Genomic DNA, 14963 nt, shown 5'->3' on the forward strand with positions numbered 1-14963 from the left:
ACTGATCTCTTCCTGGAAGCATAATGACATGTGGGGGGGGGGGGGGGGTGAGCGGGTCATTAAAACACACACGATGTGAGGGATACTGCCAAAACACAAGCACACACACTTTCAACGCAGCGGTAGTTTGTGTCCATAAACTGCTGAGGCATCATTTCCGTCGATAGCCTTTCATCAACAGTAAATTGTACAGAAAACTGCTTTTTCCCCACGTGTTGACCCGGGGTCAGACTACATTTAAATAGTTGGACGTCTTCATCAATATTCAATGACACAGCCGTTGAGCTGCAGGGGAGACAAAGGCATCCGGCAACCTGATGGGATCTCCCTTTGAACCGCCGGATGATTTCATATTCTGAAGAGGGAAACCAGAGATTCAGTTCACGTGACGGTGTCGAGTACTTTGTCTGGATAAAGTTGCTTTTTAAACTTTTTTTTATCTAAATCATAAATCACCAAAGATATAAGATATAAGTCTGAACTTTTACTTTCTAGGTAAAAGTTTTTTTTTTTTTATGACAAGATGATGGTAAGATAAAACTCTGGGATTTTAAGTCAAAATGATGAGTATGTGTAAATTGGAGGTCATAAATCTAAATTATTTAGTAAGAATTATGAAAAACTGTCAAAATCTAGAATATTTAAGAAGAAAAAATGATATATATATATATATATATACCAACAACTTAATTTATCTCAATTGTATTTACATTGTGTGTATATATATATATATATATATATATATATATGTACTTATATGTGTGCATTTGTATGTATATATATATATAAATACAATTGAGATCAATTAAGCTCTTGGTCCAAATTACGCCTGAATGAGTCCCACTTATGATAATAATAAGATAATTAAGTCAAGATAAAGTGTTCTGTCAAAATTCGTTGATACCAAGTCTAAATACGTTATTAGTAAAAACTATGACTATAGACAAAAACATGATATGCTAGATTAAATAACAAAATCAATACATATAGTCAACATTGTGAATCAAGTGTCAGATAAGTCAAAATTTAGTATTTCTAAGCAAAAAATTTCATAAGCGAAAATCACCAAAAAAAAGTGCTTTCTTTTTTCTTTTCCTGGCAAAATGATCCTTCTTTAAGAAGCAAGGGTCAAGAAATAGTTTTTCAGAATTTGGGTGAACCGACCCTTTCAAGCTTCAGTAGTCAATTTGCATGAGTGGCTCCAAAGGGGCCACACGTCTCATCATGTACGTTCAGAAACCTGCACATAGAGGCCGGTATATGAGACTACATACACACACACAGAGGATGCTGACATCACTCCCATCATCATCTTTATATGTTACCAACAAATAGAAAGATGTAAATGGTGTGTCCTTATGCTTTGTTGTCGCTCACACAAACAAATAAACCAGCGTGGACACGCTGCAGACCGCGGAGGGCCGTACTGTTTCCTGACATTTGAGCCACAGGGTGACGGCAAAATGTGTTGGAGCCACAGCCGTGATGATCCGTCCAGAGGGGACGGCATGCAGCTCCCCTAAAGTCCTGCCAACAAATAATTCATACCGCTCACATTGACTTTGTTCCAACGCAGTCCGGCATTCATCCGCCGCCCCGCCTGTGGCCCTCAGAGTACCCTCAGAGTACCCGTCTCAGGTGGGTCGATTGTCCAAGCGGAGTACACAGAAGCTTTTAAATTTGCGCTGCAGCGGAGGGAAAAGTTGAAAAAACACCCTGAGTGCTCGACAAGAATAAAGAAGACACGCGAAAGAGTTGATCATCTTTAAATAAGTACATAAAAGGCTGCAGCTTGAAATACACTTTAATATACAGGAAGTGTACAATTTCATAAAATAAAAAAAGAATCAGCGATGAAAGAGAAAGCTGCGACAGAAAGCATCAACATGTTGGCGTCCTCGCACAGACGAGAGAGAGAACCTTCGAGACTCGAGTTCCCAGAAACTTTGTATTCATGCCGACGCGTCACGCTGCTCGGACCTGTACTTCCTCCTCGTGGCTGACGAGGGTCGAATGGACAGAATGAATACCGTCGATCAGAAAAGTAGACGCGCAATGAAAACAACGCACTAAACGAGTTCAACTGAAGTGTTCCTGAGCAACGAGCCAATCAAAAGGCGTCGGTTCTCATCTTCTTCACAGGTCTGGTGGAGGGTCGCAGCTCATCCGGCCCGTGGGCGAAGGCGCAGTGTTCGGCCTGCAGGGGGCAGCGCTGCCGGTGGTGGTCATAGAACCAGCAGGGGCGAGTTTTCATGGCCCCGGGGGCAACAGGCTTCCTCTTGGTATCCGCCCTGGAGGACTTCCTGTCCCGCCAGTCTCGTATGAACACCCTTCCTCCTTCGACTGAAAGAGAAGCAACATCAGGACGATGGCGGACATCTTCGGAAAATAAAGCGCTTCCTCCAAAAGTTACAAATGAATTCCTCAAACTACCTCGAAAGACCTGGTGGTTGTTCTTGAGCAGCGTCTGAAGGCCTCCGCACTCCTTCTTCAGGAGCTGCAGGGTTTCCTGCACCAACAGCCCGGCGACCTCGCTCACAGAGAGGCTGCCTGAGGAGGAGGAGGGAGGAGGGAGGGATGAAAGAGCGAAGAACAGAGAGTGACAGTGGAGCGAGGGGAAGTCTTTTTCGCTGCTACGTTCATCAATATATTAACACGGCGCTTCAGGCACGCACAGAAATAATAAATGTTATCCAACACTTCAGTCAGCTGATGTCACCGGTTGCTTCGTGAGAGGCGGAGCTACGACATTGTCTCAGTGGAAACGCTCCGGGAGGGACGAGATGACCAACGCTGGATATCAAACATTGGACTGGAATAGAGGGGGAAACACTTCAGTCGCCGCCTTTCAGTGGAAATCAGGGACGGGAAAGTCTGTAGCGAGAGTTTAGCGAGTAGGGAGCAGATTACTGGACAGCACCTCGCTTCTGGGCTTCGTTTCATGTGATTTTCTCTATTTCTGTTGTTGACCTTTTACCCCCAGAGAAGAATTCCATCATTCCTGACCTTTGGAAATGAGTCTCACTCCCTTTTTCCCTCTGAGATATTGGAGAGGGACCCCAGCGCAGGATTTTTATTGCTTCTTTGTGCCATTTCATAACAATATTTGACCTAAATCTGCAGGCATCACGATGCAATCGTCATCATATTTGTACTCCTTTACCCTTGTTGGCTTAGAGATTATTGCAGATGAGAGAATTTCACGAGGAAATATATCTTCTTCAATATATCTTCTTCAATATATCTGCTTCTGTGCCACTGATCTGAGTTCAGTTGGCCAAAGAAATCAAGCTACTACATTAAAACTAAGATATTTGATTTTTTTTTTTTTTACTATGAGGGTTTTCAGCGATCTAAAACATATTGTCCACCTAGATACACTGTACAGTTAGCTGGTAAAAATTGTTGAGTTAATATCTAAAATATGCATCACACTCCCACATTCACAGACACTCACGAGGCCAAAGACGGCCCCGTGTTGCCGGGTGTGAAACTGGGCAGACTGCCGTCCTGCGGCCCAGACGCCGGGGAGCTCCAGGCCCTAATATAATATCAATACAGCGCTTAGAGCTGCCCTTTACTGCCTAGCATGGTAATTGGGATTAATGGGAGGAGGGCAGTATTGACAGAGGAGAGTCTGCGTGGACTCAGACCAACGGAGACGGTTATTAATGGCTCGGCTTGACGTGCAGTTGGACTTTTTTTAATTTTTTTTAAGGATATGCAAAACGATAAGATGGCCAGAGATTGATTGCTTGTTGTGGAGGATAATTTTTTTTTTGCTGCTTAAGCCCATTCAGAATCAGGTTAAGTGCCGAAAATGAGCTCCAAGATTGTCGAGTGGTGAATAAAAAACATTTGAAAGGATCATTACAAGAGCACTGCGGTGATAAAAGCTTTGCTCGAGAGTCAAAACCTCAAAACGCTCAGAAGCGGTTTGGTATATTTCCTCGCGAGTCAGAATCAAACAAAAGGGGTACCGATTAATAACAAGTTGGGAAAGGCGACGGGGAAAAAACAAGTTATCTTATTGTTGAATTCCTTCAAGTTCTCTTTTCTTGTCAAGTAAAATCGTGTGAAAAGCCCACAAAAAAAAACTCCCACTGTAGAATTATAACGCTGTGAGAACAGGAACACAACGTTTAGTTTTAATTCCCAACGTAATTATATGAAAGGCGGCTATTTTCATTATTGAATAATGTGTCAATTATTTCTAAATGATCGTGGCAAAACGGTTTGGTCTTTAAAATGTGGCAAAGTAGTGGAAATGCCAAATATAATTGCGGCCTGAAGGTCACATGTTCAAACTGCTCGTGTTTACCATACATCCATAAAACATGACTCGAACTGACGAATAATACGATGAACAAGGTGTCATCTTATGTGTGAGGGGACTTCAGTTCAGTGAAGACTGCGGCTGTGGAGGAAGATGATGACGAAGATTATGATGATGAAGAGTCTGGCAGAGATTGGCAAACGGTTTGATGGTGGGCGCCCTTCGTTAATAACATACTGTACCAGCTCACACCCACACCCTCTTTCATGCAGGCTGTTACTGTTCAGTCTATATATATATATATATATTTGTTCTATTTCCACAAGTCAGGAACAATTAAGCAAATAATATATATATATATATTTATACACACATACACACACACATAAATATATACAGTATATATACACATTTATATATATATATATATATATTACGGGAGCACAAAGACACAATACAAAGAACATTCTTTTGAATACATTTTTTTGCTTAATTGTTCCTGACTTTTGGAAATAGAATATTTTTTTGGGGGGGGACTAATCTGAGGTTTAGTGGTGCCATGTGTCATGTGAGTTACACGTTGTCCACACACTGACTTTCATTCTCAGCATGATTACATAACTACCTGAGTCCAGTCAGCAGAACGGCGTGCATTAATTAATAACTCGACTCAAAGCTGCCGTGAGCTCTTTGAAAAGGCCAGAGAGATATACAGTATTTAATCACGTTGCCGAAATAAAACTGAAGAAAAGAAAGCCTCCTGATTTTCAGCAGGAAATACCAGGACAACGAGCCAAAGAAACCATTTGGACTTGATTGTTATGAAATGAAAAAAGAAAATATTTCACACAGACACACACACACACACACACACACACACACACACACACACACACACACACACAGACGCACACAGGCCGTCAATCATCGCCGTTTCTAAGACTGCTGGTGTTGCCTTAAAGGATCAATTTGCCTCTACGGAGAAATGTAGACGTCCGACATCAAATATGTGTTTGGGTAAATCAGGAATATCTACAGACTCATTGCACTCCGGAGCAACTGATGAATATGTTCAACAAAATGTGGATTTACACTAAAGCTAGGACGCTACTTTGACTCAAATTGACTTGAGCATCACCTCGAATATCTATCATGAAGCGATAGAAACATCAATAATCCTCATAATCTCTGAAGATATATTAAACCTCAAAGGCCTCCTAGATCTTTCCAATATAGGTGTTACCCTTCGTTCTTACACAGCAGATAACTGTCTGGAATACATCAAAACAAATGCATCTCCATGCATAAACCATGGACGGCGGTGCATTATTCATCCAGTCATCTCTAGACAGGGTCACAGGATCCCTTCATACGCTCGCCTTCATACTTTATACCTCAAACTGCAGCACTGGCATGTTTTAATGATAGTAGTCCACATCTCCTTATGCAATTCATAATGTGTGTGTGTGTGTGTAGGGACGTTGACAAACGTGACGCGTGGGCGGTGTGTACAAGTGTGTGATGTGTGTGCGTGCGTATGTGGCACTCTGTGCCGTGCGGCGCAGGAAGTGGCTGGCGGAGAGTGAGATACGGAGTTCAGTTCAAAGCAGCGGCGCTGTGTGTCACGAAGGCCCTGGTGACTGATGGGGGGGGGGGGGGATGGGAGGAATCAGACGAGAGGTTCAGGCTGCAGAGGAATATATTTTACGGTTCTGACGAGCAATGTGAGAAGTGATTCATCCTTAAAAAGATAAAAACATATTTTGTTTAGATGGAGTTCAATAAATAATGTTACTTTCTGAGGAATACACCATATATATATATATATACACACACCACATATATATATTATATATATAGGGTGTGTATATATATATATATGGTGTATTCCTCAGAAAGTAAAATTATTTATTGAACTCCCTCATTTATTGAACTTTTTTTTTTTTTTAGCACCCTATAGGGTATATACACCCTATAGGGTGCTAAAAAATATATATATATATACATATATATACATACCCTTTTCCCCTTAACTACCCTGCTTCTGTAGGTACTAATCTTTTCCTCTGAAGGATACATTCATATCTCTAATATATTACAAAGCAATGAATTAAGAAACCTTCAAAGTGCACAATACCCTTGCTGGGTGTGTGAGCGTCACGGGAACCGAGGCCTACTCTGGTGGTGACCTTCAACCTCTTCATCACACAAGTAGCAGCTTGTGTGACGCATTTCTTGTGAATCTCCGGTGTTTTGTGGCGGGTTACCTCCTTGATTCCAGTCGCCGGCGGACTCCCCGCCGCCATCTTCCGTCATTCCCAGGAGAACATTGGCGACCTGCAGGACGACGCCGTCGACGACGTCCCGCGGGAGGGCGGCGCAGTTTCGAACCGCTTCAACCCGGTCTCTGGGCTGGAAGCCCGCCCCCCAGCTGCCGTCGGGGGTCCCGTCGGTGTCTTTGTTCCCTTGGCAACCGTCCCCGTCGGTCGCGCCGCCTGACCTTCTCGCGGAGGGGGACTGGTGGCTCCGGATGTAACGGGCTCTTCGCAGCTCGGCCTCGGCCTCGTCGCACTGCTGGTAGTTTCTCGACTTCCCCACCAGACACACCTGCAGAAGAAAGGCGGCGAATTGTCAGGGCGACTCCCGTGGGTGGCGAGGTCCCAACGGGGAACCTCGAGAAGGAGGACTGCAAATCCTTCATATGCGTGTTGCTACGGACAAAACAAACAACCCGATTACGTCTGATCCCTGCGCATTAGAAGCCCAGTAAATACTTGCGTGTTCCTATTATGTGTCCGTGTGTATTGAAGCCGTTAATGGCTGCCAGCTGTGAGAGAAACATCCCTTTGGGGACAATAAAGATCGGATTTATTGCCGTCTGTCTGCGCTAAATGAGGCTCAGGTGGAGAGAAGGCAAGGATGCACAGCTGGGCCTGTTTGAAGAACAGCGAACGCATTTCACGATCATTCTTGCAAGAGAATTCTAATGAGCTTTTGTTAGAAAGGAAAGAGAGCAAAAAATGACATGTAACGTTGAAGTCAGAGTCACACACACATCAAAAGGTATGAGGTACGACTGCATCCGCTCCTCGGGAAACTTTAACTATTTACCACCCGCTGATTGACGATGGAGCATTTTTACACTTTGCCGGTGCTGTAAAAAGTTCCGAGGCCGTGGGCGTGAACTTTGTATAAATTATTACGCGTTTTCCGTCATCAATGTCCAAATGATTTTCAAACGTCTCACAATCAAAATAGTCTATTCATCTCGTTGTTTACGCAGACCACCCACGTGGCAACGTGTGAACGAAGCACTGTACACATGATTGGTCATGTCAAATACTAGGGGTCAGTCTGAAGGTCAGGATACGTGAGCATTCGCCGCATCAACTGTGAAGTGAAATCGTGCTTTGTGGCTTGTTTTTGGACCGTAGATTCAAAGAACACACGTTTTTTTTAAAGGTGTCAGACACACAAGATGACGGACGTTGGGGGCTCCTGGGTCAGCGTACCCGCTTGGTGGATGGGATCCTCAGGCAGTCCTCCTCCGCGTTGAAGCCACTGACTTGGCTGACCTCCGTGATGAAGTCGATGTATTCTTTATACTGGGACTTCTTGCACTGGCGTCTCTGGTATTTGGCGTAGAAGTCGAAGAAACAGCAAGGGAGGACGAAGTACCGGCACGAATAGGACGACCTGCAGGAAGAGCGAAAGAATTATGAGCCGGTGAGGAGGAAAGGAAACGACGACTGTAAATCACTCGGGTTCGCCTTTTCTTTTTTTTTAAGATTCTGAATCTCGACAAAAATCTGGAAACAAGAATCCATTAGTAGAGACCGTCATGTGCAGTCGTTTGAGAGTGAAGTAGAAGACTGAGGTTCAACATCGCCACCAGGTGGTCGCCTTGGAAGAAATACAAACTTGTGAACTGACATGCAGGAACACACACACACACACACACATTCACACATCCTTCCTGTGCCCATGTTAATCCAAATTAGAGAGATCAGCTGGCACTTGAGCTGCTGTGTGAGATGGTGTCTGCTGAGGACTCGCCTGGCAGCTAGAACGGGGATCCATGGTGTGAGCTCGTCCGAGTGGTTCCCAATCAGCCAGTCCGTACCCGGGAATAAGAAGCTCTCGCCAGGAGTAATTGCCTTTTCCTGAAATAGCAGAGACCAAAAAAAGCACAAGAGCTCCTTAGAGCTCAGAAGACGCATGCAGCCGGGACTTGATTCTCAATTGCTTTATGGAAATTGTCCAAAAAAAATGACATTTTTTCCTCCTTTAACTGTTTAAAAATCTCATCCTTGAGCTTTCTTGACATAACGATGACTTCTAAATCATCAGAAATAACACAATCCCATCAAATCCATCGAAGAATTTGACGTTAACCATTTCGTATTGGGCTCGTCACGTCAGGCAGGTGCATCTCAGATGAAGTACGTCAGCAGGCCTGTGAGGTTCGGAGAGAGCCTCCAAATGAAGATTTAAGAGCAGAGCACGGCACCCTTGGGGGGGAGGGGGGGGGGGGGCTGAGAAAGATTGGTCTGCCACATCCACTCCCCCAAAAAAATCGTGTCAATAATAGATGCCCTGAAATGGAAGCAGTCAGCAGCTTGTTGTCAAATGAAGTCCAGGAGGCCGACAGCAGGGAGCAGTGGTTTCACTGCCAGTGAGTGTTAGTCTGGATTCAGTCCCTTGTGCAGGAGTGTTTTCTTTTTGTCGCTTGTGGGAGTCGTTCTATCAAGAGTGTCACATGTCGGGTCATGTCAGCGTGACACGGTTTCAATAAATCACAAAGAAATACTCTCTGTATTAGATTTCAGGAAATACTAAAAGGTTCGTACAAGGGCAGCAACTGACGATTATTTTACTTATCAATTGATCTGCTGAATGCTCCGTCTATTAATCAATTCATTGTTAGGTCAATCGGTGCCAAAAGAAAGTGAATAATATGAACGCAGCATGCTTGTTTGGTCCAGAACATGTTTGCTGTCTCATAAGACACCAGATGCAGGGGATCCTCACATTCCTCCATAAATATAAAGATTAATACATTTACTAAATTGTTGCTGCTGTATTCTGTCGATCAACTAATTGAGAAATATATTCAGGGCCAACATACTTTAAAAAAAAGATGTTTCACTGGCCGATGGGTAGAAAATAAACAAACGTTTAAAATATATTCCTAGTGTCGGTAAAAGGGGAACAATTATGGAAAATAAATGCATATTTTTTTATATTTATTTAAATTGTTCTATGTGCGACTCTAATTCAAGCTCTCAGTCTTTGACCCGTCAAAAATATCCAGTTTCAATCTCCTCTGAGACAGCAGATGACAAAGCAATATCTCATCATCCGTTTGGTGACGATAGAGCGATATATAAATAACATTTAAATCGTTGACCTTGACTCCAGATGAGTTTGACAGCCACCTGATTCACGCTTTGTTCTCCGAGACAAAAGATTATTTAAAGTTGTCAAACGTCGTCCCCCCGCCAACCAGAGCACAAAGCGGCAGCAGTGAGGGGGAGACGCCAGCTGAAAAGACACCTTCAGCGTGCGGCATGGATTCTCAGTTTCATGTGAAAAGATAATCACACTCATTAAAAGCAATCTGTCCGCCTTCTTGGGGCTCAGCTCGCTCACCTCGAGCAGAGTCTGGGGGCCGTACATGTCCCAGATCTTCCTCTTCCGAACATCGATCCCCTTTCCAGGATGCTGCAACACAAGACGGCCTGCAGGTCAGCGGCGAATCGCTTTCATTTAAATTTTAATTTAAATTACACCCGTCCCAGTTCGCCTCACCAGCATCACGTCGCTGACCGTTTGCCGATTGGGCTAATTTAAATATCTGTTCTTTAAGGAATCCGTGTTTTTACAAGTATTTTATAGTGGTTTAAATCAGTTTGTCCTTCCTAATCAAATTAAATCGTCAATAATGACTAATTAGAGAAGCGGTGTCAGCCAGTCAGACGCCACATAGGTCCAAACAAGAACATCTAAAAATAATTAGATTAATTGATCCGTTGATTGAAAGAAAATGAATCTGCAACTATTTGAATTAATTAATGAATATAATTTTTTTATAGCAAAAAAGACAAATGTGAGCTGGTTCCAGCTTCTCAAATGGAATAACTAGTTGCTACAGGGGTCAGAAGTGTTGCATTTAGTTTAGTACAGATATAGAACAGAAATGTTATTCTGTGGCTTTTGTTGATTCTCATTGAGCTTCTAACCAGGAAGCAACGCGTCGTACATCACACACAGCCCACATGTGTCCAGCGTGCCGTGCTCACCCCTTCATTGGCCAGTATGTGGACCAGGAGGCCGTTTCCACAGCCCAGGTCCACAAAGGACTGTCTGGCGGTCAGACCTTTCTCCGCTCGCTCCTCAGCCCAAAGCACCTGCAGGACAGAGACTCATGTTGACGAGAGCCTTCGATCGGCGGCAGTGTGACAGTCTAACACCGTCTCACCTGCCTCTGGCATGACATGGGAATCAATCTACTGGGTCCGAGACAATTTTTACACTTCAATTAATTGACCCATCTTTGGTTGTGTGACCAGACAACATGTGACAGATAGAAATGAGCTTCACCAACACACACATGTGCATCGTTGACATGTTTGTAGATATTTAAAGTAATCGAGACTCAATTCACATGTCAACCTTTAGGACTCGAGTCGTGTAGCATTGATGATTCCCTTATGTTGATATCAAAAGAAACTCACGAGGAGATATGTAGCTATGGCGACATCCTCATAGACAAATTTCTCAGGATCTGTAACCTCAGGCCAGATCTAGAGAGCGTGGGAATACAAACATCAGTACTCAGCAATACAGATCATTAAACATTAACAGCATTAGAACAGTTTACAGTGTGAGAACAACAGCCTCACACTGAGCAGACTTTACCTTGACCAGGGCCTTGTACTTCTCCTTCAGCTGCTGGTACATGACGCTGTACTTCTCCACCGGCAGCAGGGACAAGGTGCTCTTGAACTCACTGCTCTTGCACTCGGTGGCCCAGCGCACCAGTTTCGGCATCAGGTCAGTGGACATCCAGGGCAGCTTTGGGTAGGCCACGCCGTCCGAGAACCAGGCGTCTGAGGCCAAAACATGCAGCTCCAGGGTCCTGAGGACAAAGGCAGAGTCATCTAGATTTACTTTTTATTTATTTATTCGTTAAAACTATTTACAAATTCTAACTTTAAAATCCCGAAGGATAATGTGAGTTGTGGAAGCTGATTTCCCTGCGAGGTTGAGGAGCGCGGGAAGCCCCGGGAGTACTGTGTGACAACATATTTGTGAAAATTAAAATTAAAACTTGTTTATAAACCTGCTCGACTAAAGCACTTACGAGATGTGAGCCAGGGGGGCGGCTTTAGCTCAGTGGGGTAAGAGGGCCGTCACCAAGAGGGGGGTTGTGTCGATCCCTCCCTCCCCATGTTGCAAGTTGCAAGTCGAGCAGTCAACTGAACCTGAACTTCCCCTTTAGTCACAGCCAGGCGATCACAGCAGCAATAATAACTAAGGATTAAATGCAGAGATTAAATTTCCTATAATAAAATAATAGTGTATATTCTATTCTATTTATACTTAACCTGCAGGGCCTATTTTAGGAGTCCCTGTGTCCAAATCACATGTTAGGAGTTCCAGTCGTTAAGATTCAACATTAAATGTTGCATCGGTCTAAAATCGATGTGTTTACTCAAACTAGCTCTCCATAGTGTCAGAGAGTGGGAAGAATGGTTATTGAACACGCAGCAACTAACTTCTTTTATTGTTTATTTTACTAATAGGCGTGTTTAAGTGAAATAATGAAGGCTGCTTGAATTTATATGTTTTTTTTGTTCCTATTCAATAGTTCATATCAGAGACTGAATGTGATTCTGCATCTTGACTGTGAAACTACGATGGATAATAAAATACTGTTAATAATGTCCTCAATGAACCAGACAAATGAAAATAATGATCCTGTGTAAACATTGACTGTGTAAATATTTCGGAAAGGATCCCAAAGCTTAAAAATGTAGACATGTAATTACCTTCGCATTGAAAATGCGGAAGGTTATGTTTTGATCGCCGTGTATTATTATTTATTTTTTTCTTTATTTTTTATGCATGTTATTCGCATAACTAAAAAAGTATTAAACCGAATCGCATGAAATTTAGTGGGATGATTGGTTATTATCCGGGGACCATTTGATTAGATTTTGGGATCGATCGGGTCAAAGGTCAAGGTCATGAAAAGGTAAAAATCTTCTTTTTACCATAGCGCGGTAAATTGTTATCCAATTGGCATGCAACTAATGCCAACATGTTCATAATTCAATGCCCACTTTGTGATATGCGAAGGTATGCGATCTACCGAGAGCCCGTTCTAGTTTTATCAGTATTTGTGAGACTGTGATGAGTTGTTGACCTCCCGGCCACCGTAGTTGGATAATCGAATAGCTTGTGCTCATTCAGCTTCTCACCATTCCTCACAGTCCTGATGGCGGAGCTGGAACTGATGAATGTTGCCCCTCTTCAGAGACACCTGTCCTTGTGAATCCTCTTCAAATGGAAGAAAGGTCACTAGTTGTCTGTCAAAGTCTGAAACAGACAAAGACATTTACAAAAAGTTGACATAAGAGAGCAGACTGTGGTAGAGCCGTTCATTCCACTGCAGTCTTACCTTTGAGTATCACCTCTTTGTGCAGGTTTGTCCCATAACTGTTCACTTTGGGAATAACCGTTTTGACAATAGAGGACCAGGGTTTTGCCTCTTCGTGCGTCAGTGCCGGGGACACTCCGCCGGCGGTGAAGAGCAGCACCTCGTCCGCGAGAGCAGCTTCATCCAGCAGGAACCGCAGAGCCTCTGCGCCCTCGTCTTTGCTCTCCGTCACCTTCACCCCGCAGAGACGCTTGTTTACAACGTGAGGTTTCTTTATCCACACGTCCACTGCCGACCAAAAGCCGTCGGGGAGAGTCTTACATTCTCCTGGAAACTTTATGTCAAAGAGTTTTGGCATAGTTGAGTATCAGACGCGACTGCGTCATGTGTTTACAAACGACTTCCGGTTGTTTTTACTCTATATATTATAGAAAACTAGTACTCTTAAGATAAGAATTGCCTCTAGGATTAATTATTGTAATTCAACGACTCATATTCTCGCATTTGATAAACACATGTGGAGCTTTATGGTCAACATTAGCCTCTGAACATAAAAAGAAGAGCGATGTTGTCGCCTTATGATGACGTACCTACAGGCTATGTCGCCAAGCAATGTTGGATTTAGACAGCAGAGGGCGCTGTTTCTCTCTTTGTCTGCATTTAATCATCAGCCACATACATCCTTACATTATTATCATTACATTGATTCATGTAAATTCAGGTTGAAGAACATCCCCTTTACATTATTTCAGATTATTTGTACATTATGCATTATTAATACCCCTTATAAATAAATAGTATACACAAATGAAAATGCATAAAAGCACTCAATGTATATCTACTATAACTTTGATGTGGAAAGTGTACGGTTGGTTTTGCACATGCAATATGTTTATTGCATTACTCTACAGGCTGTGTATAGCTTTCAACCTTAATTTGTTATTTGATTATATTTGTGCTACTTACATGTGTCGTACCCTTCTACTTCCCTTCAGAATATCAGTAATTTCCTATTTTCTTACTTTTGCCTGCCCATGAGCTAACATTGTTGACAATTGCAGCATCTCCATCCGCTTAAATAATGTTCACGCAGAGCATAATCATTTTATGTTTGTTTGTTTTTAATAGCGGCATAATCCCATAATATTCTGAAATGTCATACAGATTTCTTAAAAATGCGTTCTGGCATTTTTTGGTGTATCTTTTGAAACTTTGGGATCTCCACCAAAATTTTGAATAAAGTTTTGTAGGTTCAAACTTTCATGTTCATATTAAACCCACTAGATCTTGTCACGCTATCTCTATTCCGGGATAACTGAATAAATATTGCAAAAAACGTCCCTAATAATTGTTCACTGCTCCTCTGTCGTGCATTATGTTTCTTATTTCTTTGACGCCGTTGTTTCATACTGTATCTATATCATATTAACCTATGAGCAAGAAAACTGTGAACACAATCGTATTTCACTCAATTCAACTAATACTGAACTTCCCCTGCGGTGCTTCGTGGACCACGTCCCCTCACCTGCAGCATTTCTCTCCGCTTCCCACACTGTAAACCGACACTGAGGAACTTTAAGACGGCAGAAGAAGCATCAACATCCGGCACTCACACGACTTATAGACTCAACAAATCCTGGAAATGACGGCTTTTTGTCTAAATACCTGTTTTGGTAAGTTAAGGATGATTTACTCATTCATGGTCTCATAATTATATGTGTTTGTTGATAGTTGCATTCTTTGTTAAGCTCCTGGTTGAATGCTTTTAGAAGAAACTTATATAAACTACGGGTTGAAACCCCACATTTATTCCTGCTCATTCTCAGTCATTAAGTAAACTGTACTCTGGGACTTAATCTAGTTTAGGAGGTGAATGAGAGGGGTGTAAAGCTCCTGTTTGCAGGATCCTTTGAATGGAAGAAATCTTTTGTGTGTTGTGAGTAATTCAGGACGGCAGGGAGGAGCCACGAGGAGAGATACTGTACCATGAAGGGCAAAGTGCAGGCAGGTCCTCCACACTGC

At 42.9% G+C, this 14963-nt stretch overlaps 1 protein-coding gene across 1 annotated transcript; it reads right to left on the bottom strand.

Annotated features, from left to right (window-relative positions):
- Positions 1-1750: 1750 nt before the first annotated feature.
- trmt44 (tRNA methyltransferase 44 homolog) lies at positions 1751-14232 on the bottom strand. Its single transcript, XM_056442960.1, has 11 exons — positions 12963-14232; positions 12763-12880; positions 11198-11417; positions 11014-11082; positions 10579-10686; positions 9929-10000; positions 8333-8439; positions 7789-7972; positions 6544-6883; positions 2434-2550; positions 1751-2343 (listed from the first exon to the last, which is right to left on the bottom strand). Exons 1-11 carry the CDS (start codon positions 13297-13299, stop codon positions 2111-2113), a joined length of 1905 nt encoding a protein of 634 aa, XP_056298935.1. The 5' UTR covers positions 13300-14232; the 3' UTR covers positions 1751-2110.
- Positions 14233-14963: the final 731 nt, after the last annotated feature.

Source organism: Pseudoliparis swirei, chromosome 21 (assembly GCF_029220125.1).
Source record: "Pseudoliparis swirei isolate HS2019 ecotype Mariana Trench chromosome 21, NWPU_hadal_v1, whole genome shotgun sequence".
Classification (NCBI taxonomy): domain Eukaryota; kingdom Metazoa; phylum Chordata; class Actinopteri; order Perciformes; family Liparidae; genus Pseudoliparis; species Pseudoliparis swirei.

Bases quoted from the DNA above. Each gene is read 5' to 3' on its own strand.
- trmt44 (XM_056442960.1), bottom strand. From the start codon at position 13,299: ATGCCAAAACTCTTTGACATAAAGTTTCCAGGAGAATGTAAGACTCTC. The intron at 11,418-12,762 runs GTGAGAAGCTGA...CTTTGTCCTCAG, and splicing joins CATCAGGACTGTGAGGAATG to GACCCTGGAGCTGCATGTTT. The intron at 10,001-10,578 runs GTGAGCACGGCA...CTTGTGTTGCAG, and splicing joins ACATACTGGCCAATGAAGGG to CATCCTGGAAAGGGGATCGA.